This window comes from Ceratotherium simum, chromosome 25 (genome assembly GCF_057802395.1).
Source record: "Ceratotherium simum simum isolate JZ-2026a chromosome 25, ASM5780239v1, whole genome shotgun sequence".
Lineage (NCBI taxonomy): Eukaryota > Metazoa > Chordata > Mammalia > Perissodactyla > Rhinocerotidae > Ceratotherium > Ceratotherium simum.
In genome coordinates, this window is record NC_141924.1 from 13,039,787 (window position 1) to 13,063,829 (window position 24,043).

General features: G+C 53.5%; 1 protein-coding gene across 2 annotated transcripts; it reads left to right on the top strand.

Annotated features, from left to right (window-relative positions):
- Positions 1 to 1,057: 1,057 nt before the first annotated feature.
- On the top strand, positions 1,058 to 16,796 carry PVALB (parvalbumin). Of its 2 annotated transcripts, XM_087448585.1 has the most exons (6): positions 1,058 to 1,118; positions 2,790 to 2,922; positions 4,180 to 4,289; positions 6,400 to 6,410; positions 15,947 to 16,024; positions 16,574 to 16,796. In XM_087448585.1, the coding sequence occupies exons 1-6, from the start codon at positions 1,058 to 1,060 to the stop codon at positions 16,742 to 16,744; spliced, it is 564 nt and encodes a 187-aa protein (XP_087304711.1). In that variant the 3' UTR covers positions 16,745 to 16,796. The 2 variants fall into 2 exon arrangements, with proteins under 2 accessions (XP_087304711.1, XP_004418158.1); XM_004418101.3 differs by lacking the exons at positions 6,400 to 6,410; positions 15,947 to 16,024 and having other exon boundaries at positions 16,577 to 16,693.
- The last annotated feature ends 7,247 nt before the right edge of the window (positions 16,797 to 24,043 follow it).

Here is a 24,043-nt window from a genome sequence, read left to right on the forward strand (position 1 = left end):
CCTGTCCAGTGCTCCACACACTCTAGAGACAGCTGGTTGCAGCCTGAATCCTTGGGTGACCGTGGGAAAGAATGCAATTGCTCTCTGGCCGCATAAAGATTAGGAAGTGTCACATTTCCCAGAGATGAAATCCAGGCCATAAAACCTGCTTAAGTCGTCTAGAAAGTGTGGTCTGAAGGTGCCACCTTCTCCCCACACTCGGGCTTTCTGGTCTCCAGGTGGGGGAGGGTGCATAGAGATTCCAAGCAGCGTCTCCCACCTTACCCTCCCCCAAAAGATTTGTGGGAGCAGGAGGAGTCTGGACCCGGCAATATACTCTGTGGCCCAGGAGACCAGGAAAGTAGTGAGTGGGGATCTGAGAAGGGATCTTTGAAAAGTCAGACTAGAAAAAAAGGAAAAAAAAAAATCAGGTTTCAGAAAGCGCATCCCCGGCCAGATGTAGGATAGGGCACCTGCAGAGGGCCCGGGCAGTGCCGGCCTATCCCAGCCACCCTTTCCCAGCGTCCCGTGGGTCAGGTTTCCAGACCTCAGCGCTCAGATTTTGCAGCATAAATTTGCATCCAGGACAGACGAGAGCGGAAGCTTAGGTAGGAGCAGAGAGAGAACGGGAACAGGGCCGAGGGGTCCAGTATCCTTCCTCCCTGAAGCTGCGGGACATCCCCGAGGTGCATCGCCTCGAGACCCTCCACTGCAGCAGGCTGGTGCCTCCTGCGTGCCCTTGACGGCAGGTGAACACTCCAGATCTGGCTGGTCACGTAGAGGTCGCCCCTTCCCCTGGCGCCCTGGCCGCAGCCGCTGGGATCCCGAGGACCCCCGGCGGGGGCGGTGCGGGGGCGGCAGCGGGACTGCCCGGCCGCCCGGCCCGCGCAGCCCGGCGGCTCGGCTGGACTGAGCTGCTCTGGCCGCGCGCCCAGCCCCGCGCCCCCTGGCTCTGCGCCAGGCCGGCGGGCGTGCGCCCGGCGCGCAGCACTGCAGCGCTGGTCATATGAGCAGAAATGATGAGAAAAGCACTTTTTAATCTTTTCACACTTGCTCTGCCCGCTCAAACAGTTGCAGGATGTCGATGACAGACTTGCTCCACGCTGAGGACATCAAGAAGGCAGTGGGGGCCTTTACCGGTGAGCACCGCGCTCCCCTCCCCAGCCCTCTTCCCTCATCCACCACCCTGGCCCCTACACCCCCGTGGGCTCCGCGGCCGTCCAGTACTCCCCAGCGCTCCTCTGTCCACGCATCCCGCGGGGCGCTGGCCGGGCGGGGAGGGTAGTCCTCAGCATTTCCCAGACTCCGTCCAGACGGGACTTGGCGCAGGGAGCCGGCAGGGAGGCCGGACAACCGAAACTTGCAGGCGCCAAAGGCCAGGTGGCTGCGCTGCGAGGACTGGGATCCCGGACCAAGGGCGAAGACCTGGGTAGAAGGCGGGGTCTCCGGGTCCTTCTGGGCTCTCGGGACTTCCCCTTTAAGGCCCTTTGCGGGCGGGGGGGGGGGGGGGAGGGCTGCAGGCGCGCACGCCTTCTCTCCAAGCGACCCCTTCCCGAGATCCCCATTCTGGACAGGGCTCTTCTTGCCCGGCAGTGGCCTTTGCTGGCTCCCTGGCTGTCCAAGCCTCCTCTCAGGGGCTCAGAGTCCCCTCTCTCCCCAACGGACCCGCGAGCGAGGTGACCTTCCCGCGGCTGGCGCTCTGCTCTGCCGGACCCTGCGCCGAGCATCCTTAGTGCTTGTAACTTCCAGCCTCCTTAGGCAGCCGAGGGAGGCAAGCCGGCAGTCTCGCCTCTGAGCTGCTCTGGACTTGAGCGCTTAGCTGCCTCCTTCCTTCTCCCTGTGGTCACCCAGATGCGTAAACTGAGGCTCAGAGAGGGCTAAAAACTTGCCCAAGGTCACCTAGCTCTGCAGAAGGGGGATTAGAACTGGGGTCACCTCCAGGTCGTGGTCCCCTAATGTCAGAGGCAGACAGAGCAACCTTCCTTCCCTCCTGCCTGGGGCTGAGAGCAGGAGAACCAATCTCAGCAAGACCCCCCACAGGCACATACACGTTACTCCATCTCACACTGTACCCTTTCCCAGGTGTTCTTAAAAAGGATCTCAGGACATAGAAAATTGGGGACAGGGTCTCCCATTTCCTTTCTGTTTGGCACCCCCTCCCCCCTGCATGAAGCAGCTCAGGGAGCCCCCTCCCAGGGGGCTGCAATAGCCCACCACTTCTCCTTAGCCCACCTTGCTCCCTCTGAGAAGAAACTTAACTGGGAATTCCTGGGGAGACTTCCGACACCCCGCCACACTCCCCCAGAATGGGTTTCTGCAGCAAAGCCACAACTTCTGGGTACTCCCCCTCCTCCACTCACTGTGTGACCTTGAGAGAAACTTGTCCTCTCTGTGTCAATTTTCTAGCAACACAACCTGTGGCCAAGAAAAAAGGTTGACCCCCCACCCTCCACAGACACACACCATGTTCACACCACCTCCACTTCCCCAGCCCACTCCCGCTCAGCCACCACCCACAGGCTTCACGGACACCAGGAATTCCCTCTGCCTTCAAAGGCTACCTCCCCCATCAGAGAAGGGTACAGTGGAGGGTGGGGGCGGGCTTGGGAGCCAGGGAGATCTGGGTGCAAGCCCACCTCTGCCACCTCTAGCTGGGTGACCTTGGGCAGAGCACCCTGTCCTGGGCACCCTCAGCCCCCACGTGGACGGGCACAGGGAAGTCAACAGACAAATGCTGCCAGACACCCCCATTCTCCCCTCCTTCCCACTGCCTCCTCTTTGTCCTCATGTTAACCTGCTTCCCCCCACAGCTGCAGAATCCTTCGACCACAAAAAGTTCTTCCAAATGGTCGGCCTGAAGACAAAGGGCCCGGATGACGTGAAGAAGGTGTTCCACATCCTGGATAAAGATAAGAGCGGCTTCATCGAGGAGGAAGAGCTGGGGTAAACTGAGCCCTGAGGGCTGCCCAGCCTGTGGCTCCGGGAGAGGGAGTCGGGGTTGGGACGCCTGCTTCTGGGTTCCCATCAGATCTGCCCTCTCTCTCACAGAAAATAACCCTGCCTGGCTGCTGATGCTTCCGCAAGAATAAAATCCTCAGCAGAAAGTGCAACAAACTAGGTTAAATTATAGCCACTTAATATTGCTAATGGAATGATGCTACTTAATAATTTAATACAAATGAAGAGGCAGTTTTTCTCGCTGCCTAACACCATAGGCCAGACAGAGAGCGCTCGCTTGACTATTTCATTGATTTTCATTTGTCTGAAAGGCACCTTCCACCGCCCCGCAGACCCCTCCCTTCCATACCAGTGCGGCCAGAGCAGTTTCTGGGCAAGTCAGGGGTGCAGAACTAGCTCTGGGGGTTCAGGAGTCCTGGGAGCAAAGTGGAGAAGGAGAAACTATGACCAGGAAAATGCAAAACTGCATCAGCAAAGGAATCTCCCACCGTCACCCCTCAGCCACCTGGCCCGTGTCTGCCCACCTGGCTGTGCCTTATGTCACCCTCTGGCCAAGACTGCCTTGAATTTTGTCCTAAAGGGAAGGGAAAGAGTGTGGGGAGGGGCCTTTCAAGTAGGGACTTCCCCATCCATCCAGTCTTAGCCCAAACCATCCCACAAGGGTACCCTTTGACTAGAACCTTCTCCTTCTACCCACCCACGCCCAGTATGCACACACACATGCACACACACAGAGGCTTCTACCTGTCCTCCAGGCATCTCTAGGAAGCTCCCCTGACTCTTCCCCTCACGCCAGGTGGGATAGATGCATCCTTAAAGCATCCCTCTCTACTCCCCCATCATTGCATCCATCACCCTGTGTGGTCCCTCGGAGCGCTTGACCTCCTCCTCCTGTTTTCAGGCAGCTACCTAAGACCATCTCTGTGCCCCCAGTTTCCAGCATGGCCCCGGCACAGAGAAGACACTTTTGTGTTTGTTGTATTGGCTGAAAAATAAACAAATGCAGGGGCCCTACCTGGAGTGAGGTCAACTGTTCCCTGAGGACAGCCTGTCCTTCCCTGCACGCCCACCCAGGAAGGCACAGCCCCAGCCGGGGCTACCTGGCTCAGCACAGCTGCACGCGTGCCGGCTGCTCCGCCTGTCCCAGCTGCCCACTTCCCTGCGCAGGTGCCAGCCCACCATCCGTGTGGTGTTCCTCCAAGGTGACCTCGACCTGACTCCCTCCCTGGCTTTTCTCCCCAGGTTCATCCTGAAGGGCTTCCTCCCAGATGCCAGAGACCTGACTACTAAAGAAACCAAGACACTGCTGGCTGCTGGGGACAAGGATGGGGACGGCAAGATTGGGGCCGACGGTGAGTAGCCATGACCTGGGGCCTGGGCACATTGTGGAGCTTGGGATGTTTCGATGCTGAAAGCTCGGAGCTGCGTCTGTCACCTGAAAGGGAGAGGAGGGGTCCCACGTTCCCTAAGATTAGAAGAAAAAGGCAATCCATTAGGTCTGAGAGCTCTGTCATGAAAGCCAGGCAAAGAAAAACTGGTATATTTTTTCTAAATTTGAACAACCCAAAAGGAATAGATTCTTTTTTCTCCCTGCTGTGCAGGGATCCAGGAGAATTTGGCATCTTCCCTGGACTCTGCCTGAACCTTTGCTCGAGTTCTGGTCCCGGCTCTGTGACCTTGAGCAGTCTCTCTCCTTCTCTGGGCCCCAGGCTCCCATCTGTAACCTGAGGAGATGAGGCCAACTGATTCCCAAGGACCCTGCTGGCTCTCACCTTCTCGGATTCCAGGGATGGAAATTCCTTATCTCCTATCCTAGTCAGCATCTTGTCCTGGTGTCCTATAACTTTGAGTCTCAAAACCTGTTTTGGCTTCACCCAAATACACAATTCCAGCATTGTAGGAGAGCCAGGAAAAGCAGCCAGCCAGGAATCAGCTGGGACTTAGGAAAAGGAATATCTGGCCCTGTCTTGCTTGTCAAGCTTTGCTTTCAGAACAGGTGAGGGGCTGGTGATCCACCATCCCACGTCCTCCTCTGTTCAGATCTAACCAGCATTCACAGAGCACCTCTCAGCATCATTATCTTTCTTAGCATCACAGCATCCTTGGAAGTTATCTCCATTTTGCAGATGGGCAAACTGAGGTTGAAGGTGTTTAGCCTGCTCTAAGAGCTAGGACATTAGTGGTGGAGCAGGGATTCAGAACCAGGTCTGAAGAACTCTTTCCACACGCTGTGCTGCACCACTCCCAGGATAGTCCTTTCTGTCAATCTAAGAGAAAACTGTGTGTTGGTGCCAGACCTCTGGGCCCAGGCTGTCGGTTCAAATCCCAGCCCTGCCACTTTCTAGCTGTGCGACTTTGGGCTATTCAAGTAACTACTCTGGGCCTCAGTTTTCTCATCTCTGAACTGAGGATAATGATAGTTCTTATCTCATAGGACTGTTGTGAGGACAAATGGGGTGTGCAAATGGGGTGCACAGCTTTATCCTAAGACCTACTTCGGCTTGTTGTCAAAATGAAGTGGCTATAGACACAAAGTTGCTTTGGGAAAGGTACAAGGATTCTAAATATGGGCACCGTTTATTAAAGTTTTATGCCAGAATGAGAATGGAGAAACTCCAGCTAGGTCAGCCACAGCGAGTCCCCTGGACTTCCAATGCCAGCTGCCCTTCTTGTGGCAGGAAAGGCGGGAGGAGGTTTTAAAAGAGCCGGAGCAGAGGGTGCTGGAGGGAAATTGGTGGCTGGTCTTGGTTCCAGGGAGTGGCACATCTCCCCCACAGCCCCATCCTCACCAAGCCACTTATCAGAGAGCTTCCCCCAAGCCCGTGTTCCTGCCGTGACCCCAACTCAGGCCTCCAGACACGCCTCCCATTTTTATTTGCAGCCAATATGTCACAGCTCGGAAGCCCTAGGCAGGGTCTTCATGGCTGGCTGCTCATGAGGAAGCTACAAGATGAAGAGAAACCAGGCCAGATCCTGGCCTGCTCCCCGCTCCCCTCCCCCGCTCCCTGCCGAACTCAGATCTTAAAGAGCTAACGCAACTCTTCCAACAGACCCGACACACATTTACTGAGTAGCAACCCTGTGCCAGGCAGTGGCAGACATAAAGATGAATCATGCCCAACTCCCAGAGGCACCATCACCCAGCTGGGTGCCCCTAAGCCCCAGTTTTCTCATCTGTAAACTGGGCAGGACAACACACACCTCCCTGGGATTGTGTGGGACTCCAGGACACGACGTATGGGAGCGTGGAGCCCAGCACATGGCGAGGCTGCCATCCTGCTCCGCGTGCACGTGGCTGACAGCTCTGTGTATACACACAAACGAACGGTAAGACCAGGCTGAGGCCGGGAAGTGCAGACGAGCTTCGTGGAGGGGGAGACAGCGGGCACTCTTGCAGATCTGGAGGCTGTGGGCAGGAATGCCCCAGGCTGGCAGGGGCCGAGGAGGGAGGTCCAGGCGAAGCGTTGGTATCAGCAAAGGCACTGAGGCTGGGAAGTTAGGGCGTGTTTAGACAGAGGCAGGACGATTGGTTTGCTGGGGTGGGAGGGGAGAGAGAATTGTACCCGGGTGTGTAACGTGTGCCCAGCCCGGTGCTGAGGTCTGCACACATCACCTCATTTGACCTTGGGATGACCAAGGTCACAGGTGCATAAAGGAAAAGAGCAAAAAGAGGACTCTGGTGCCCAAGGTGACACTGGATTCAAACCCAGGTCTGTCTGCCAGCACTGTCCGGGCTCAGGCCAACCTGGTGAAGGCCTAGAGGTCAGGGCAGAACAAAACGGGGGGCAAGAGACGAAATGCGCAATGAGAACAGATGGCCCGAGGCAGTGGGGCCCCACACTTCATGCTTTTGAGGTAGGAAGGTGCAGACGCACCCCGCCCCAGCCTCCACCCCAATACAGTCCTTTTTCTGGAGGGTGACAGGACGGGTGGGTGTGATAATGCCCGACAGGCAGCGAGATGGGAGGCAGAGCCCTTTGCGGGCCCGGGAGGTTCTATTTCAGGCGCTGCTTTGCTGCCTGCTCCCTCTACAGGCCAAAGGGCCGGACCAGCCCACCAGCTGGAGGACGCTTCAGCCCCCGGTGGGACCTGCGGCGAGTCACGGAACTCCTCTGACCTTCAGGCGCCTGCTCTTTAAAATCAGGGGTCCCTTCCGGCTCTGGGATGCCCTGGATGCCCCAGTGAATAAACCTCTAGACAGGACCAACTCAGCCCTTAGGCTCAGCTGTGTGGCCTTAAATAACAGTGGCAATGACATCTAACCTCAGGGAGCACTGACTGTGTGCCAGGCACTGTACTTAGCAATTCACTCACTCCATCTTCCTGTCTCTCTTTGAGGCAGATACCGTTACTATCCCCATTTTACTGATGGGGACACTGAGGCTCAGAGAGGGTAAGGGTTTGCCTAAACTCCCTCACCTAGGAAGAGACAAGGTCAGGATCTGAGTTCAGGGCTGTCCGCATCCGAAGCACGTGCCCTATGCTGCCTGCTTCATTCATCATCAACGTTTCATGAGCGTCCACCATGAGATGATATCGTCTATTGACTTATGCTTGCTTCTCTCTCCCCTACTGGGATGTCAGCTCCACGGGAGCCAGAACTTCCTTTTGTTCAGTTCTGACTCCAGCACCTGGAAGGGGGCCTGCTGCACAGTAGGGGCACAAGGCAAGTTTGTTTGTTGAATGAATGAATGAGTGAATGAATATGTGTCCAGCAGGGGATGCAATGATGAGGAGGTGTGATGTGTAGGGCTGGGCACTGGCATGTAGCAGGTGCTGGGAGATTCTAGAACCAGGGACAGCCTCCATCACCAGCTCTGTTTGCCCTTCTGAAGGTGAGTGATATTTACCAGGTCCTCCAGGACCCCAGATTGAAGGGAAGGGGCAGAAGGACAAAGTTCTTGTGATAACCCTTTGTATTCCCATCTCTGGGGCAATGACTTCCAGGAAGCTCAAAGACTTTTATAGATGTGGTCGATCGATTCTGGAAGGCCACCCTTAAAAGGCTGGTGCAGAGCTGGTAACGGAGGGGTTTAAGGCAGGAAAGGAGACAGACCTGGACAGAGGTGGAAGGTGGCCAAACACCCAGCCACAGTTGCAAACCCAGGCACAAACAGCAGGCGAGACTATCCAGTGGTAGCCTACCTGTGAAGGGACTTGCCCTTCACAAGGGTGCATCTCATACAGGACCCGGCGTCAGACTCACCCGGCTTTTCACAGCACAGGTGGCTGTGCCCCACCCAGAGTTTCTGATTCCTTAGGTCTGGGATGGGGCCCACACGTTTGCATTTCTACCAAGTTCCCTGGTGGAGCTGATGGTCTGGGGACCACACTTTGAGAATCACTGTCTTACAATAATCCTAGAAAGTAGGTGCCATACTCTTCCTGTTTTACAAATGGGGAAACTGAGGCACTGAGAGGTTAGGAAACATGCCCAGGGTCAGTCAGGAGCAGAGTCAGGATTGAGGCTCCCTGGTACAGCCAAGACCCTCTGCTTCCCTGCCTCTCACACGGCCCTGTGTCCCAGCCTGGGCTCTCCACCCCCATTGCTTGCCCGAGTGGAATGTGCAGGCTGGCAGGGAGAGCGGTTACCATCCACTGGGCACTTCCTGTGTGCCAGGTGCTGCCCACGGGCCTCACCCCTTTTAGCTCGTGCAGTCCTCACAACAGCTCCCCAAGATACACCCTCACTGTACAGACAAGGAAACTGAGGCCCAGAGAAGTGGAGCCACTTGCCCAGGATCACACAGCTATTCAGCATTGGGGCCCACTTCAAACCTTGACACTCCGGCTCCAAATAGCTCTCTCCTCGGCACCACGCTGCAGACAAGATCTGCACACCCTGTATGCACGCATGCAGGCACGCAGTCCTGGTGAGGGTTTTCCTGAAACCCAATCCCCTGGCAGATCCAGTTTCCTAGGCTTCAAGCCTGTTCCAGCTCAAGAGCCTGTGGTTTGCTTTTTGCTTCCGTTGCTGCAAAATTTAGTCATAATTATTGCCTGACCGTTGCAGGCGGCTCCACTCACGTGCCTGAAGACATTTGCCTTTTCTGCTTCCTTCTGGCAAAATCCGTTCTCTTTTATCCTTAAGTAGCCTATTTAACGGGGGAGGCGGTAGTGAGGGAGCAAGCCCTTGGGCTGAAACACCTGAAGTCAGGCAGAAAGTACGCCCCGCCGAGTGCGTGAGTGCGTGCTGCCAGCCGTGTGAACGGCCAAGTCTCCTCTTCCCTCTGGGCATCCATTTCCTCATCCCAGAGTGGGAATAAGAATATCTACCTCACAGGGTGATTGGTTGAATTGAGTGAGTGTCCTGGAAACGGTTCCTTTCCTCTTAGTTTCTACGTATGCTTTCTCTTGTAAGCCAGCTCAAAACCCTTTGGAAGTAGAGGAATACCAGTCCTCGAAGAAAACAACATTGAGTCTAAGATCGGAGGAAAGTGAGAAGGATGGCAGGAGAGGCTTGCCCGCCTCCCTGTAATTCCAGCCCTCCAGCCTCTGTGGGATTTGATTTCTCAGCGAGGCAGGATGTGCACACCAGGGCCAGCCCGCAGTCCTGATGGCAGGGCCCTCAGGTGTGCAGTGTTGTCCCCTCTCACTGCATCCTCATACCAGCCCCATTTGGTCTGAGGGACAGAGCCTGTGATCCCCAAGGAGAGACATGGAAACTGAGGCCCAGTAGACGTGAAGTGCCAAAGTCACATAGTAAACCCTTGGCCGAACGGAACCCAGGTCTCCTGACTCTACCATTCCCTCCACCGAGCTGAGTTGAGACCTCCCAGTTAGAAATGGTTTCTGTGCTTCACAAGATGCTCACTGTTATTCCCGTGTGGACTGTCCCTAACTCTGGCCTTATGCCACACTGGATAAGGTTTAGCAGAGGGAGAGGGAGCAGCCCTGCTTACATAACTGCCCTCCTGTGAAAAGGAGCAGTAGTGAGCGCAGAGGAAGACATTCTCTCTCGGTTTATCCCTCTCCTGCCTCTGGGGGTTACAGCTTGAGTCAGAACCCAGGGCCATTCCTCTGCATCCTCTGACAAAGACAGCACCCTGGCATGCACCACGCCTGAGTTAGAATCTTCCTGGCTGAGTGACTCTGAGCCTCAGTTTCCCTGTAAGTAAAATGGGGATAAGAGAGCCGGCGAGGATGAAATGGGAATGACGCACAGGGCCATGCCTGGCACACGGTGAGCCTCCAGAACTGTTGACGCCAGCTCCTTGCAGCCCTCTGGCTCAACCCCGAATGACCCCGCCTCCCAGTTCTCGGGGGTGGGAAAGTGATCCCTGCTTGCAATACCAATTTATAAGAAACCCAGCCCTGGAGCTATTTAGAGACAAGGTGATAAACCAGGAGGCCGGTGCCTTCATCCTGGTTCATCACGACAGAGGGAGGACAGAGGCTTCCAGGCACTGACTAATGTCTGTCTCAGTTTCATTTCAGGCTATCAGCGTGTGCTGGTCTCACCTGTCAATGGCTTCTAAATTTGTCCATTCCCACAGCACCTGGGACTGGGACAGACCTAATTAGGCTAATTTCAGTTTCCTAAGGGAAAGGAAAGGACTGAGTCGTCCGTCCCATTCTCTGACCCTCCATCTGCTGCTCCCCCCCACCACCGCCATCCCTATCTCTTGTCTCTTTCTCATTGGATGATGGAGAAACAAGCAAACTGGCCCCAGGGGCCTCAGGGGAGGCTTCAAGGGCAAAGGTAGGGCTGTTCCTGCATGCTTACAGGAGGAAGGACTCTGGGTCCCTCCAAGGGGACCCTTGCACCTCAGCAATAAGCATTGATCTAATTGCGCTCCCTCTGTGTGTCAGCACCGCTGTACTGGGCACTTATTCATTATCCCACGTAGTCCTCACCATAACCCTATGAGGAGATGCTTTCAGTCTCCCCATTCTACAGATGCAGAAACTGAGGGTCAGAGACTAAGTTTCCACGGATGGGTGTGCTGGAGGTGCAATCCTAACTCAGATGGGATAGGCAGTGTCGGAAACTCGTACCAGGTCAGCTGTTGGCTCTTCAGGCTTCCCGCATCCTCTGTTTACAACTTCTTTGTCTTCGTTTCAGGATTTTTGTGGTTATTGTTGTCATTTCAAAGCTCCAACCTGTGTCAGTGGTACCGAGGAGATCCAAGGGAGGTGGGACTAACATTTGTAGACCACCTACTGTGTGCCAAGTATCTCTGTATTTTCTCATCTCATCTTCCCAATGGGTGGCAAGTTGGCCTTATCATACCCAATTTACAGACGAGAAAACTGAGGCTTGGAGAGGTAGTGACCTAAGGCCACCTAGCCAGGAAGTGATGGAACGAGATTCAGACCCAGCTCCAAGGTTGCTGGAAGGTTGCAGCCAGGTGCCAGGGCAGGGACAGGAAATGAGGGGGGATAATGACAACAACACCAAGAACTAAAGGTTATGGTGCCATTTGCCGAGTCCTCACTCGGTGCCAGGCAGTGGCCAGGCATTTTATAGGCTTGGTTTTAAGGTAGTTGGAGCTGTAGAAGCATCTTGATAACAACGGCTACCAAATGCTGAGTGCTGGCTGTGTATCGGGCCTGTGACCAAGAGCTTTCGTGCTCATTACTCAGAGCAGCCCAAGGAGCTCCATTTTACAGATGAGGAAACTGAGGCACAGTAGGCAAAGTATCTAGTCCAAGGTCGTAGAAGCAAGAAATGGGAGTTGGGAGTTGACTCCCAACTCCCAACTGTGGGAGAGCTGGAAAGGCATGTTTTAGACCCGATACTGCACAGATAAGAAAATGAAGACCTGGGCAACTGAGGTGTCTCGTCCAGGGACACGAGTGGATGGCAGAGCCAAGACTAGACCCCCATCATCTGATGCCGCATTCCCGGTCCCAGCCTCCTACTGCCAAATCAGTTGACCTAGACTTTACAGTCTTGGTATGTTTATTCATTTGTTTTTCTTCAAGGAGAAACGTGGACATTTTAGAAGAAATGTTTTTTTGATAGGAGAGCTGTTTGTTAATTGACTGGTTCCTAAGCCCTCTGCCCCGAGGGAGATAGGAAAAGTACAGAAGAGGTGACCTCTGTCCTCAATTTGTCTACAAAGTGCCCTGCTCCAGGTTCCGGGAGGATAAAATTAGAATCTTGTGTTCTCTGCAAAAAGCCAGGGCATGTGGCCATTGTGACATCCTGGCTGCTTCAGAGTAGATCCCAGGGTGGGCAGAGGGGTCTGTTTTCAGAGGTTTTCGAAACCCCACAGGTTCAAAATATCTCCCGTAGTCAGGCTCCAAAACGCCTGACTTTCAAGCCCCGGAGAGTCCCTTGGTCGGTGTTCCTTGGTCCCCCTGACTGCACCAGGTGCCGACCAGTGTGAAGGTGACTAATGGGCTCTTTGCTGATGGGCATCCCGAGAACCTGTAATTTCTAGGGTGAGGGTTAGGGAGGTCAGTGCAGGCCGGGAAACAGTAAGGACCGACTTCCCCCCTTGACAGTCTCTCCATCAGCTGGTGTTGAGGATGGGCTCATGCCTCCTTTATCCCAGGACAGAGCAACTCAGTGCTCAAGGACGGGATAGACTGGCTCTGGCCAGAGTTCCACGTTAAATGGCGGGTTGAAGCTGGAGAGAGTTCATGCTTCCACCCAATCTGGGATGCTAGCCCAACCAGGAACGGCCTCTCCACATTCATGTACGGGGTGTTCCTGAGACCACAGGCCAAGTGCTAGCTCTGCCTCTTATTTTCCACATGCCCCTGACACTTCACCTCTCCAAGCCTCCATTTCTCCTTCTATAAAATGGGAATCATCCCACTTACCTCCCAGGACTGTCATGAGAATTATGTGAGGTAAATTGGTACTTGTTGAACCCTAAGGAGGACTCACGGGCCACCCATCCATCCATCCGTCCATCTGTCCATCCGTCCATCCATCCTTCCATCCATCTATCCATCTATCCGTCCACCTATCCATCCGTCCATCCATCTCTTCATCCATCCATCCATCCATCCATCCATCCATCCATCCATCCATCCATCCATCCATCTGGCATCCATTCACTAGCACCTGCTTTGTGTCAGGTCTGTTCTAGTGCTAGGAGAGTGGTGAACCAGACAGACAGGGCCCTCTGCCCTCCTGGAGTTTACATTCTAATAGGAAGATACCACAAAAATAAGTAAGTACAGAAATTAGATCATTTCCGAGAGTGCTAAGTACCATGAAGTGAATTAAAAAGGGCTACTATGACAGTCAGGGGTAGCGATATGTGAGCTGGCTCGTGTGTCACTCTATACCTAGGTCAAAGTAGGTCAGAAACCTCTGGGGTAAAGAAGGAAGCCTAAGAGCATCGTCCTTGAATCACGTCCACTGTGTGATCTTGGTCAAGCTTCCTAACTCTTGGCATGCAGCCGAAAGCATCCCTCCGATGGAGTAGTCATGAGAATTTAATGAGATAATATATGCAAAAAACTTCCCATGTAGGCATTCAATAATTAAGAATTTTTTAATTCTATAAAAATGGACAATATTAATCAAAGCACTAATGATAAAAGACACCTCAAAAGAACCACCTGCTGTAGGGTCATGGGAACCCATGGCTGAGAAAGTGAACTCTGACACCTGGCCCATGGGAGGGATTGTTAGAGTGTTTGGTGTCGAGTTCCATCCCTGCCACTCACTGTTATCACTCAGCCCGTGACCCTGGGCGTTCTCAGGATGAGCTGGAGGACCCTCCCTCTCTCCCACCTTGAGTCATACCCAGACTGCCTTCCTGTCCTCAGGGACAGCCTGGGGACAGGAGTGGGTGGTGTCCATTTCCCAGATCACACCCTAGAAAGATGAGGAGGCCGGGTCTGTTTCCTCCACGTGGGGGGTCAGCGCCAGTCATTTCCGTGACAACAGCATGTATGGGTTTGGTTGGTTTTTGTTTTATCCCTTTTTTTGTTTTGAAATAATTCTGGCTTTGCAGAAGAGTTGCAACAACAGCCCAGAGAGTTCCGTATACCCCTCACCCAGCATCCCCAAGGCTGACATTTTACAGGACCCTGGTGCAATGATGAGAACTAAGAAATTACACTGTGAGCTTTTTACGTAAGTGCTTCATACAGAGCCTGGGAGGGTGGGGCGAACCTCAAGGGTGCCCCCAGATATCTCTTGTGGCCATTTTGAAGCCACTTCACATCCAGTGTTTCGTTTGTCTCTCACAAGGAATTGTTACTGCCCCCCCACTTCACTCCACGGACCGATGGGGGAACTGATGCCCAAAGAGGTACATTTCCCACCAAATGCGGTGGCTGCTTCTGGACCCCCAACTCTTGATCCCCCCTCGTGCTGTCCCCACATCATGATGCTGCATTTTCTAGAGGCGATGGGGACTTACCTGGGGCCCCACACTCTGGCAGACTGGGGACATGGCATCTCAGAGACACGTAGTGGCAGAGGGTGGCAAACTCCTTTTGTCCTCTCTCGTCTCCTGGAGAGAAAAATAACAGAGAGGACACTCCCTGGGCCCCTTGATTCCATATAAAGGTCTCAGAGGGTCTCCCTGCTGAGCAGTCACCCCTTTGACCACCACAGCGAGGACACAGTTGAAAGGACACGGAAAACAGAGGCAGAGGATCTCACAGTGGGGGCGAGGACCTCTTGTGTGCCAGGACGTATCTCTTCTGACCATCTCCAACTCAGGAAGCAGAGTTGACTTTTCTTCCTTTTACGGATGGTGACAATGAGGTTCAGATAGGTTAGGTGCCTTTTCTGAGGTCACACAGCCCATAAGCAGCAGAGCCAGATTTGGGGCCCAGGCCTCTTCAACTGCACTAGTGCTATCACATAGATGCCAGCCCAGCACGGCTACTGGGTCTTTCCCAAATACACCCCACTGTTTCCTGCCCTCTGAGCCTGACCAAGAAAGGCCCCACCTGCGATCCCGTCCCGCATCTGCTTTTTCCTATGGGAATCCTGCATCTTCTTACAGGACTCCACCAGATTCACCTTCCCTCTGAAGGTTGTGCTGATTCTGTAGAAGGCGCCTTTTCTCCCTGTGAAAGCGAAGTCTCTGTGCCCCCTCATCCTTTCACAAATATGGGGGGCCCCTCAGTGCTGGGCACTGAGCCAGGTGGTGGGATGGAGCTGTGAACAAGGCGGGTGGGGTCTGGAGAGTTCCAATGGGAGAGGCAGATGACAGATGAGTAAGCAAGATGTACTCAGAAGTATTTCGAGGGTGGTAAGTGCTGTGAATATAATAAAAAATGGTGACCGCAAAGAGGATCACAGTCGGGTGGGCCACTACATTGGCCAGAGTGGTCGGAGAAGGCCCCTTGAAGAGTGACACTTGAGCCGAGACCAGGGGAGAAGGAGCTAGCCGTGAGACAGTCTGGAGAGTGTCCCACTTGGAGAGAACAGCAGGCACAAAGATCCTGAGGTGGGAATGCCCTTGGCATGCTGGAGGTTCAGAGAAAGGCCAGCAGCACGGAGCACTTCCTGCCAGATATAGTCTTCTTCTCCAACTAGACCAGAAGCTCCTGGGTAGGACTATCTCCTCCTGCTCCCCATGTCTCCCCTCACCTGGTTGGGGCCGTCCCTTTGTTCATTCAGGTGGAGTTGGATTCACTAGAGGCACTTGATCGCCCCCTAGTGCCGACACTAGCCTCTGACATCATTAATTAACATTAGGTGAAGCTGGGCGGAACTTGGACCCCAGACCCTGAATCGCAACTCAGCCACTTACAACCCTGGAGGCTCTGAAAGTCACTTCTCCTCCCTGGGCCTCAGTTTTCCCTTCTGTAAAATGGGGATAATGACTCCCAGTGTCCTGAGTGTCTGTGAAGAGTGTTAAAGGAGGAGCTGGTGAGACAGAGCCCACTCCTTCCCAGCGCCTGTGCCGCGCTCACCCCTCCCAGCTACGTGGAGAGGTCACCACGTGTTCAGGGCTCCTCCGGGGTCTTGCTCGGTCCCCCGAGGAGGAAGAGCACAGGGTGGTTCTTGAACCTGGCTGCTCACCAGAATCATCTTTCAATAAATAAAATAACTCTTCCCTTACCCCACCTCCTAAGTCAGAAATTCCAGGGCAAGGGCCTGGGAATCTGTATCTTCTTAGATTCTGCTGGTGATCCTGATGGGCAGTTGGGGAACAACTAGACAAGTCGCTGAGAAAGAGCTCAGAGTCCGAGGTCAGACAGACCTGCGTCTGAATCCTGGCCCTCCCTCTTACTAGCTATGTGACCTTGTAAAAATTGCTGGCCTCTGAGCCTCAGTTTCCCCAATGTAGAATGGCAATAATGATAAAATGCACATTATAGGATTATTGTCAGAGTCAAAAAAGATATTGCATGTAAAGTGTTAGAATTGTGACTAGCATATGATAGTCATAAAATTATCATTACTATTATTATTGTCGTTATTAAGAATTTGTGTAATAATATAATTTGTAGTTATTGTTAATAATTTAATAATAATAATTATTAATAATAATTAATCATTTGCTTTATGACATCATGAAGCAAAAGATGTGGTAGGCTTGCCATTTCCCATCTCATTCATTCATTCGTTCATTCACTCCCACACTCACTCATCCCATAGCTCCAGGTCTTCGGCAGCAGACGTGAGGACCTAGAGAAAGCGCCGTGCGGGCCCCGGTCCTTCTGCCTGTCCGCCTCTGACTCCCTTCTTTGCCCTCTTCTTTCGCAGAATTCTCCGTTCTGGTGGCTGAAAGCTAGGAGGCTCCTTCTGCTCCAGGTCTCCCACCTCCCTGCCCCGGACGCCCTATCTCAGCCCCTCTTGCCTCCCTCCTGCGTTTCTGTTGAGTTTGTTTATGTTATTTTTTACTCCGCCCTGTCCCCCGCGGCCCTGGAATGACACCATTCTTCTGGAAAATGCTGGAGAAACAATAAAGGCTATACCAATCGGATTCTGCTGCTCGGGAGGACTCAGGCCTGGGGGTCGTGGATCCTGCCTTGGGTTTCCAGACACACCTGCACAGGGTGGAGGCAGGACTTAGAGGAGATGGGATGGAAGAGAAATGTACTAAGCCCCTCCTCTGCGTTTGGTACTGAGCATGGTGCTCTACATGGGCTGCCCATTAATCCTTGAAACCACCCCATAAGGTAGGTGATGAAACTCCCATTTTACAGATGCAGAAACTAAGTCTTGGAGAGGAAAGTGATGTGTCTAGGCTGACATAGCTAGGACTTGTGGATCGATAAGACTCTTTTTATTACAAATGATAGAAACCCAACTCAAAGTGACTTAAGCAAAAAAGGAAGAAAAAGCAAAGATTTGATTGGTTATGTGCCTGAGTAGTCCAGGGATAGGTCTTCAGGAACAGCTGGATCAAGGGGCTCAAGTGATATCATGAGGATTAAGTCCTTCTTTCCCCATCTTTGCACTGCTTTCCTTTGTGCAGGATTCACTGTCAGGCAGGCTTCCCCTCAGGATGGCAAGATTCCTCCAGCAGTTCCAGCAGTACCTTCAGCAATACCAGAAAAAAACACTTCTCTTTCCCAACTGCTCCATCAGAAGACACCAAATGTAGTTCCACTAATGCCAGAAGCTAATGTTTATTGAGCACTTCCTCTGTGCTGAGCCCTTTACGTGACTCCATCTGTACGACAACCCTATGAAGTGGGGACTGTATTATCGCCATTGTACAGATGAGGAGACTGAGGCACAGGGAAGTTAAATGTTTGCCCGAGATCACATGCGAGGAAGTGGTGGAGCAGAACCAAAACCCTGGCGGTCACCTCCAGGGCCTGTGTCCCTCCCTGAACAGGTCACAGTGGCCAGAGGATGGGGCCCTGATTGGCCCATTCTGGATGGTGCCCATCTGCCGAGACACCAAAAGCTCGTGGCCTGAGAGTTGGGCAGAGGTGTCCCAGGGGAAATGAGAAGAGGGGGTGGAAGCTGGGTGGGCGAACACGGCAGCAGCCGGCAGGGTGGCTTCTGCCCTTTCCCAGGACAGCCGTGGGCTGGCAATTGGAGTGGCGTCCTCCCTCTCACGAGTGGGGTTTCCAGACTCCGTACCCAGCGGTGCCACTGACACTTCCCCAGGGCCCCGAGGTGTCGCCCTGGGCAGGGCCATCAGGGAAGGTGCTCCCCGAGGGTGGGGCCTGGGGCAGGCGGCCCCCTCAGGATTCAGGCTGCAGGGCAGGGATGGACAGGCCACCTTCCAGGGTGGCAGCCGGGCAGAGTCAGCAGGCCCAGGCCTGGGAGGGCACTTGGGGCCAGAACCGCAATTGGGTCAAAGCAGCAGCAACCCCCAAGGGCCGCCCTGCAGTGGGCTCAGCCCGGCGCTAGGCCACGGGACCTGCAGGGTGGTCTGCGCACGAAGGTGGCGGGTGAGCCAGAGGTCGAGTGAGTGGAAGTGGGCTGGGTGGTGGGAAGATGTCTGTGTGTGTGAGAAGAGACGGCGTGTAAGAGCGTGTGGGCTCGTGTGAGGGCACGCGTGTGCACACGTGCCGCGTGTGACAACAGTCAGGACCAGGGTGGACCCAGGTTTTCACGTGGGGTCCAAGGGGCCCCAACTTTGGACACTGAGGACAGGGTGGGGCTGGGGAAGCTGAAGGGGGGCCACCTAACTCTGGGCCTCGTGGAGGGCAGGAGCGGGGCTGGGGCTGGGGGCCAGTTCAGGGCCCTGCGAGGACAGGCAGGTCAGGACAACAGTGGCAGCTGCTGCTCCCGCCGGCCGGGGGTGGCCTTCAGTGCCTCTCGCCCCACACCCAAATGACAGCCCCCACGTTGCAGTTCAGACCAGGGCGGCACGGGGCGCAGCAGCCAGGCGAGCTGGCGAGCAGGGCCGTGCTACCTCGTAGGGGACACAGGACACTGGCTCCAGACCGTCCATTTGGAAAGGATGTCCCTGGAGCCAGGGCAGGACAAGGGCAAGACAAGGGGGGCGCACCCTGCAGGGGGCCGGGGGGAACAGCAGTGTGGTCAGGGAGGGAGTAGTGACAAGCGACAGTGACACAGCCGTCAGTCGCCAAGCCGTCCTCCTCCTGCCTCCTACGTGGTTCTTGATTCCGCCTATTTCCCTCGGCCTCTCCACCACTCCAAGTCCAGGCCTGATCACGGGGCGGGGTAGGGGCCCGACTGCACAGAGCCGTGTGGCCTGGTCTCACTTTCGAGAAGAGCCTCCAGTTCAGACTTCAGGCATCTGTTCAAATGAGGCAACACCTCCAGTCGCTGTGACTCAGGTTTGGCCTTTTCATATACTGGGACCTCTACCACATGGAGGTGCCCTGACTTCAACCAGGCTCTGAGAGACGCTGGTGGGCGCTGCCCGGCCACTGGACCGCCGCAGCGGTCTCCTCGCCGCTCTCCTGGCCTCCCCTCCCTCCCCAATCCACTCTGCACCCAGAGCCCCCGAGGGCTTTTTCCACGTCAGACCAGGTCACACTGTTCTCCTACTCAAAACTGTCCAGTGACTGCTCCATGACAGAATCAAATAATTCTATTTTGTTTATAATTTTATATGTTTATAAATGTATTTATAATAAAATGTTCTATAAATCATTTTATAGAATAAAAATCCAAGCACAGCCTTCCCTGCCCACAGGATGGCCCTGCCTCCCTCTCCCACCCATCCTCCATCTTTGCCTTCTCCCTCAGTCCCCGGTCGCTCCCTCTGGTCTGTTCCCTCAGCCTGGACCTCCCTGCCTCCCTGCCCTCCCTGTCTCCCCACCCCTTTCCCTGGCTCGGTCCTGTTTATCCTCAGGAAAGCCGCCCTGGATGGATGTCCGCAGCCGGGGTTAGAGCCATGAACTTCCCCCAAAAGTACTTATCACAGGTGAAATAAAAAAAAAAAAGCATGACCACCTAATTCATGGCCATGCCTCCCAGAGACCGCAAGATGGCCGAGGGCATATCTGCGGGGATCCCTGTGACCCCAGGGCCTAGCACACTAAAAGCTGTCACAACACAGATGTGGCCACAGAGGCCCAACGTGACCAGTGACTCACTCAAGGCCACACGGAAGTGCAGAGCAGAACAGAACAGTCACCTGCCACGGGGTCCCTCATCCACAGACCTTCCAACTCAGCAAGGAGGGAGGGCCCAGGAGGAAGCCGGTGTCAGTGGCTCCAGCGTCCCCCAGCCTCCCCGCCATCCAACCCCAACACCTCCTCTCCTGGATTGCTCATCAGCCGAACACAACTCCTTTTCTTCATTGTTACGCTCAGAGGAGCCTCTCTCATTATCTCTGTCCCCCTCCTGTCTGGGAGAGGCCGGGAGCAGGGAGGGAGGGAGGGGCTGGGAGGAGGAGCTGGGTTCCTGAGAGGCTTTTGATAAGAGGGAGCAGCCTGCACGGGGGCAGAGTGTGAATGATGGACTGAACGTCCCTGTGCAAGGAGAGGATGCAGATAAGAGAGGAAAGAGGGAGGGAGGAAGGATCAGAGGTGGGTAAGGATGGACGAGAAGAGTCGGGGCCACGGGCTTGGAGAAGATGACTTGGCTCCAGCTTCCAGGCTGGACAGAGCAGCCTTCCCAATCTGCCTTCCCCTCCTTTGAGCACGTACTATGTGCCAGATGCTTAGTAGGTGCCAGCTCTTAATCCACACCATCACCCTCCAAGGAAGAGAACAGTCTCTATTTCGCAAGTGAAAAAAACTCAGGTTCAGAGAGGTTAGGTAATTTGCCCAAACCACATAGCTAATAAAAATGAAAATAGAAAACAAAAAATGAAAATGTTTATTCATCCACCCAACAAATAATTTTTGAGTGCCTCCGTGTGCCCGACACGGCTAAGCACTTTAGAAGCCCTACCTGACTGAATTGTCGTAGTAACTGCTAGAACTCTTTCCAAAGCGTTCATCCTTCTCTAGCTCTGCCTCCCACAGTAGATTCCCTACCCCCGGGGCCCCTGCGGCCACTCTACAGGGAACATTAGCCCAAGAAGATTCGAACTGGGTGAATGTGATATTCGGGTTTATATAGGAATCAGGAGGTCGTTTACGAGGGGGGTTCACAGTGGGGCAGAGGTCTGGAGCTCTCTGCCCACTTTGCGTCCTCCTCCATCAGTCTAGCAGGAGAAGGGCCTGGGCAGCCAGTCTGGACCCCAGACCGTGTGGCAAAGAGCCCTCACTTGCCTTACCTCCATTTCTGCTCTTCTTTTACCTTCTCAGGGTAGTGGTAGAGGAAGATGTGTCCACATCTGGGGCTTTATCAGGGTCAGATTTAGGGCTCCCAGGGGCCAAGGGCAGGCTGCCCCATGCATAGTGGCGCTCAAGCCAGGGAACCTTCATTATTCCTATGTTGCAGATGAGGAAATGGAGAGTAAGTCTCTAGGTTGAGATTCCAGGACCCATTTGCTTGACCCCACTCTTTGCCTGATGGGGGACAGAGCCAGGATTTAAACTCCTAGGAACCTGAATCCAGAGCCAGAGCCCACATTCTCCCTGCTTCCCCTACATGCTCTGCAGGGTGCCTGAAAGTATCCCTGGGCCTTCCAGTGGCTTCCACTCATTAACTAACCCTTCCCTGCTTTGTGCTCCCGCTCTCTTTCTCAGAGGGCCCCAAACTCCTTAACAGCCTACAAAGCCCTTTGTGCCTGACCACTTCCAACCTCACCATTCTCGTCACTCACCACTCTGCCTGTGTGCTCCTCTCTCTCCGCCCCTGCTTGGCCCCCCATTCATTGCCTGCATTCTCTGCTATGACTAGATAGGGCTCAAAACCACAGGTGTGACCCGGACACTGTTTCTTCCCTGCCTGGCTAATTCCTACGCAACCTCAGGCCTCAGCCAAACAAGGCTCCTCTGGGAAGCCTTCTCTGCTCCCACCGAACCCCCAGGTTTAGTTGCTCGCTTTCACTTACAGCTCTTTATTAAGCATCCACTATGCATCAGGCACAGTGGGGGCCCCACCATCAATAAACCAGACGAGGCCTGCTCTTGGGGAGCTCCCATTCTGAGGGCCCCTGCTCTGTGCTCCGTGCTGCCTTCAACACCCACCCCAGTTCATGTTTATTGCCTCTTTCATAATCCATCTTCCTGAAGTTAAGAAAATATTTGCCAATCATGTATCTGGTGAGGGATTGGTATCAGGAATATACAAAGAACACTCAAAACTCAACAACAAAAAGACAGACAACTTGTATTTGTCAGGGTTCTCCAGAGAAACAGAACCAACAGGAGATATATATATATATATCCATAGATATATGATTTATTGTAAGAATTGGCCCACGCAATTAGGGAGGCTGACAAGTCGCAAGATCTGCAGGGTGAATCGGCAAGCTGGAGACACAGGAGAGCCAGTGGTGCAGGTCCAGTTCAAGTCTGAAGGCAGGAAAAAAGCTAGTGTCACAGTTTGAAGGCAGTCAGGCTGAAGAATTCTCTCTAACTCAGGGAAGTCAGCCTTCATTCAATTCAGGCCTTCAACTGATTGGATGAGGCCCACCCACGTTAAGAAGGCCAATCTGCTTTACTCAGTCTATCAATTTAAATGTTACTCTCATCCAAAAGCAGTCTCACAGAAGCACCGAGAATAATGTTTGACCACATATCTGGGCATCCCATGGCCCAGTCAAGTTGATACATAAAATTAACCATCACAAAACCCAATTTAAAAATAGGCAAATGACCTGAATAGGCATTTCTCCAAAGAATATATACAAATGGCCAACAAGCACATGAAAAAAATGCTCAACATCATTGATCATTAAGGAGATAAAAATCAAAACCACAATGAGATACCACTTCACACCCACTAGGATGGCTATAATCCAAAAACGAAAATAAGAATTATTGGCAGGGATGTGGAGAAATTGGTACCCTCGTGTATTGCTGGTGAGAGCATAAAATGGTGCAGTCACTGAGGAATACAGTTTGGCAGTTCCCCAAAAATTAAACATAGAATTCCTATATGCCCCAGAAATCCACCCCTAGGTACACGTACAGGAGAAATGAAAACATACATCCACACAGAAACTTGTATACAAATGCTTATAGCGGCATTATTCTTAATAGCCAGAAGGTGAAAACAGCCCAAATGCCCATCGGTGGATGGATAGATAATCAAATTGTGGTATATCCATACAATGGAATATTATTCAGTGATAAAAAAGAACAGAGTACAGATATATGCTATGACATGGATGAACCTTGAAAACATTACGCTAAGTCACAGCCAGATACAAAAGGTCACATATTGCATGACTCCTTTTATATGAAATGTCCAGAATAGGTAAATCCATAGAGAGAGAAAGCAGATTAGAGGTTGCTGGGGGCTGTATGGAAAAGGGGAATGGGGAGAGATGACTTAATGGGTATGGGGTGTTCTTCTGGAGTGATGAAACAGTTTTGAAACTGGAAAGAGGTGATGGTTTCACAAGTTTGTGAATGCACTAAATGCCACTGAACTGTACACTCTGAAATGGTTCATTGTGTGTGATGTGAATTTCACCTCCATCATCACCACTACTGTCACCATCACCTCCATCACCACCACCACCATCACCACCACCATCACCACCACCACCACCACCATCATCACCACCACCATCACCACCACCACCATCACATCACCAACCACCACCACCACCATCACCACCACCACCATCATCACCACCACCACCACCATCACCACCATCACCACCACCACCACCACCATCATCATCACCACCACCACCATCACCACCACCACCACCATCACATCACCACCATCACCACCACCACCATCACCACCACCACCACCATCATCACCACCACCACCACCATCATCACCACCACCACCACCACCATCACATCACCACCATCACCACCACCATCACATCACCACCATCACCACCATCATCACCACCACCACCACCACCATCATCACCACCACCACCACCACCACCACCACCATCACCACCACCATCACATCACCACCATCACCACCACCATCACATCACCACCATCACCACCACCATCACATCACCACCATCACCACCATCATCACCACCACCACCACCACCACCACCACCATCACCACCACCACCACCACCACCATCACCACCACCATCACATCACCACCATCACCACCACCATCACATCACCACCATCACCACCATCATCACCACCACCACCATCACCACCACCATCACCATCACCACCACCATCACATCACCACCATCACCACCACCACCACCACCACCACCATCATCACCACCACCACCACCAT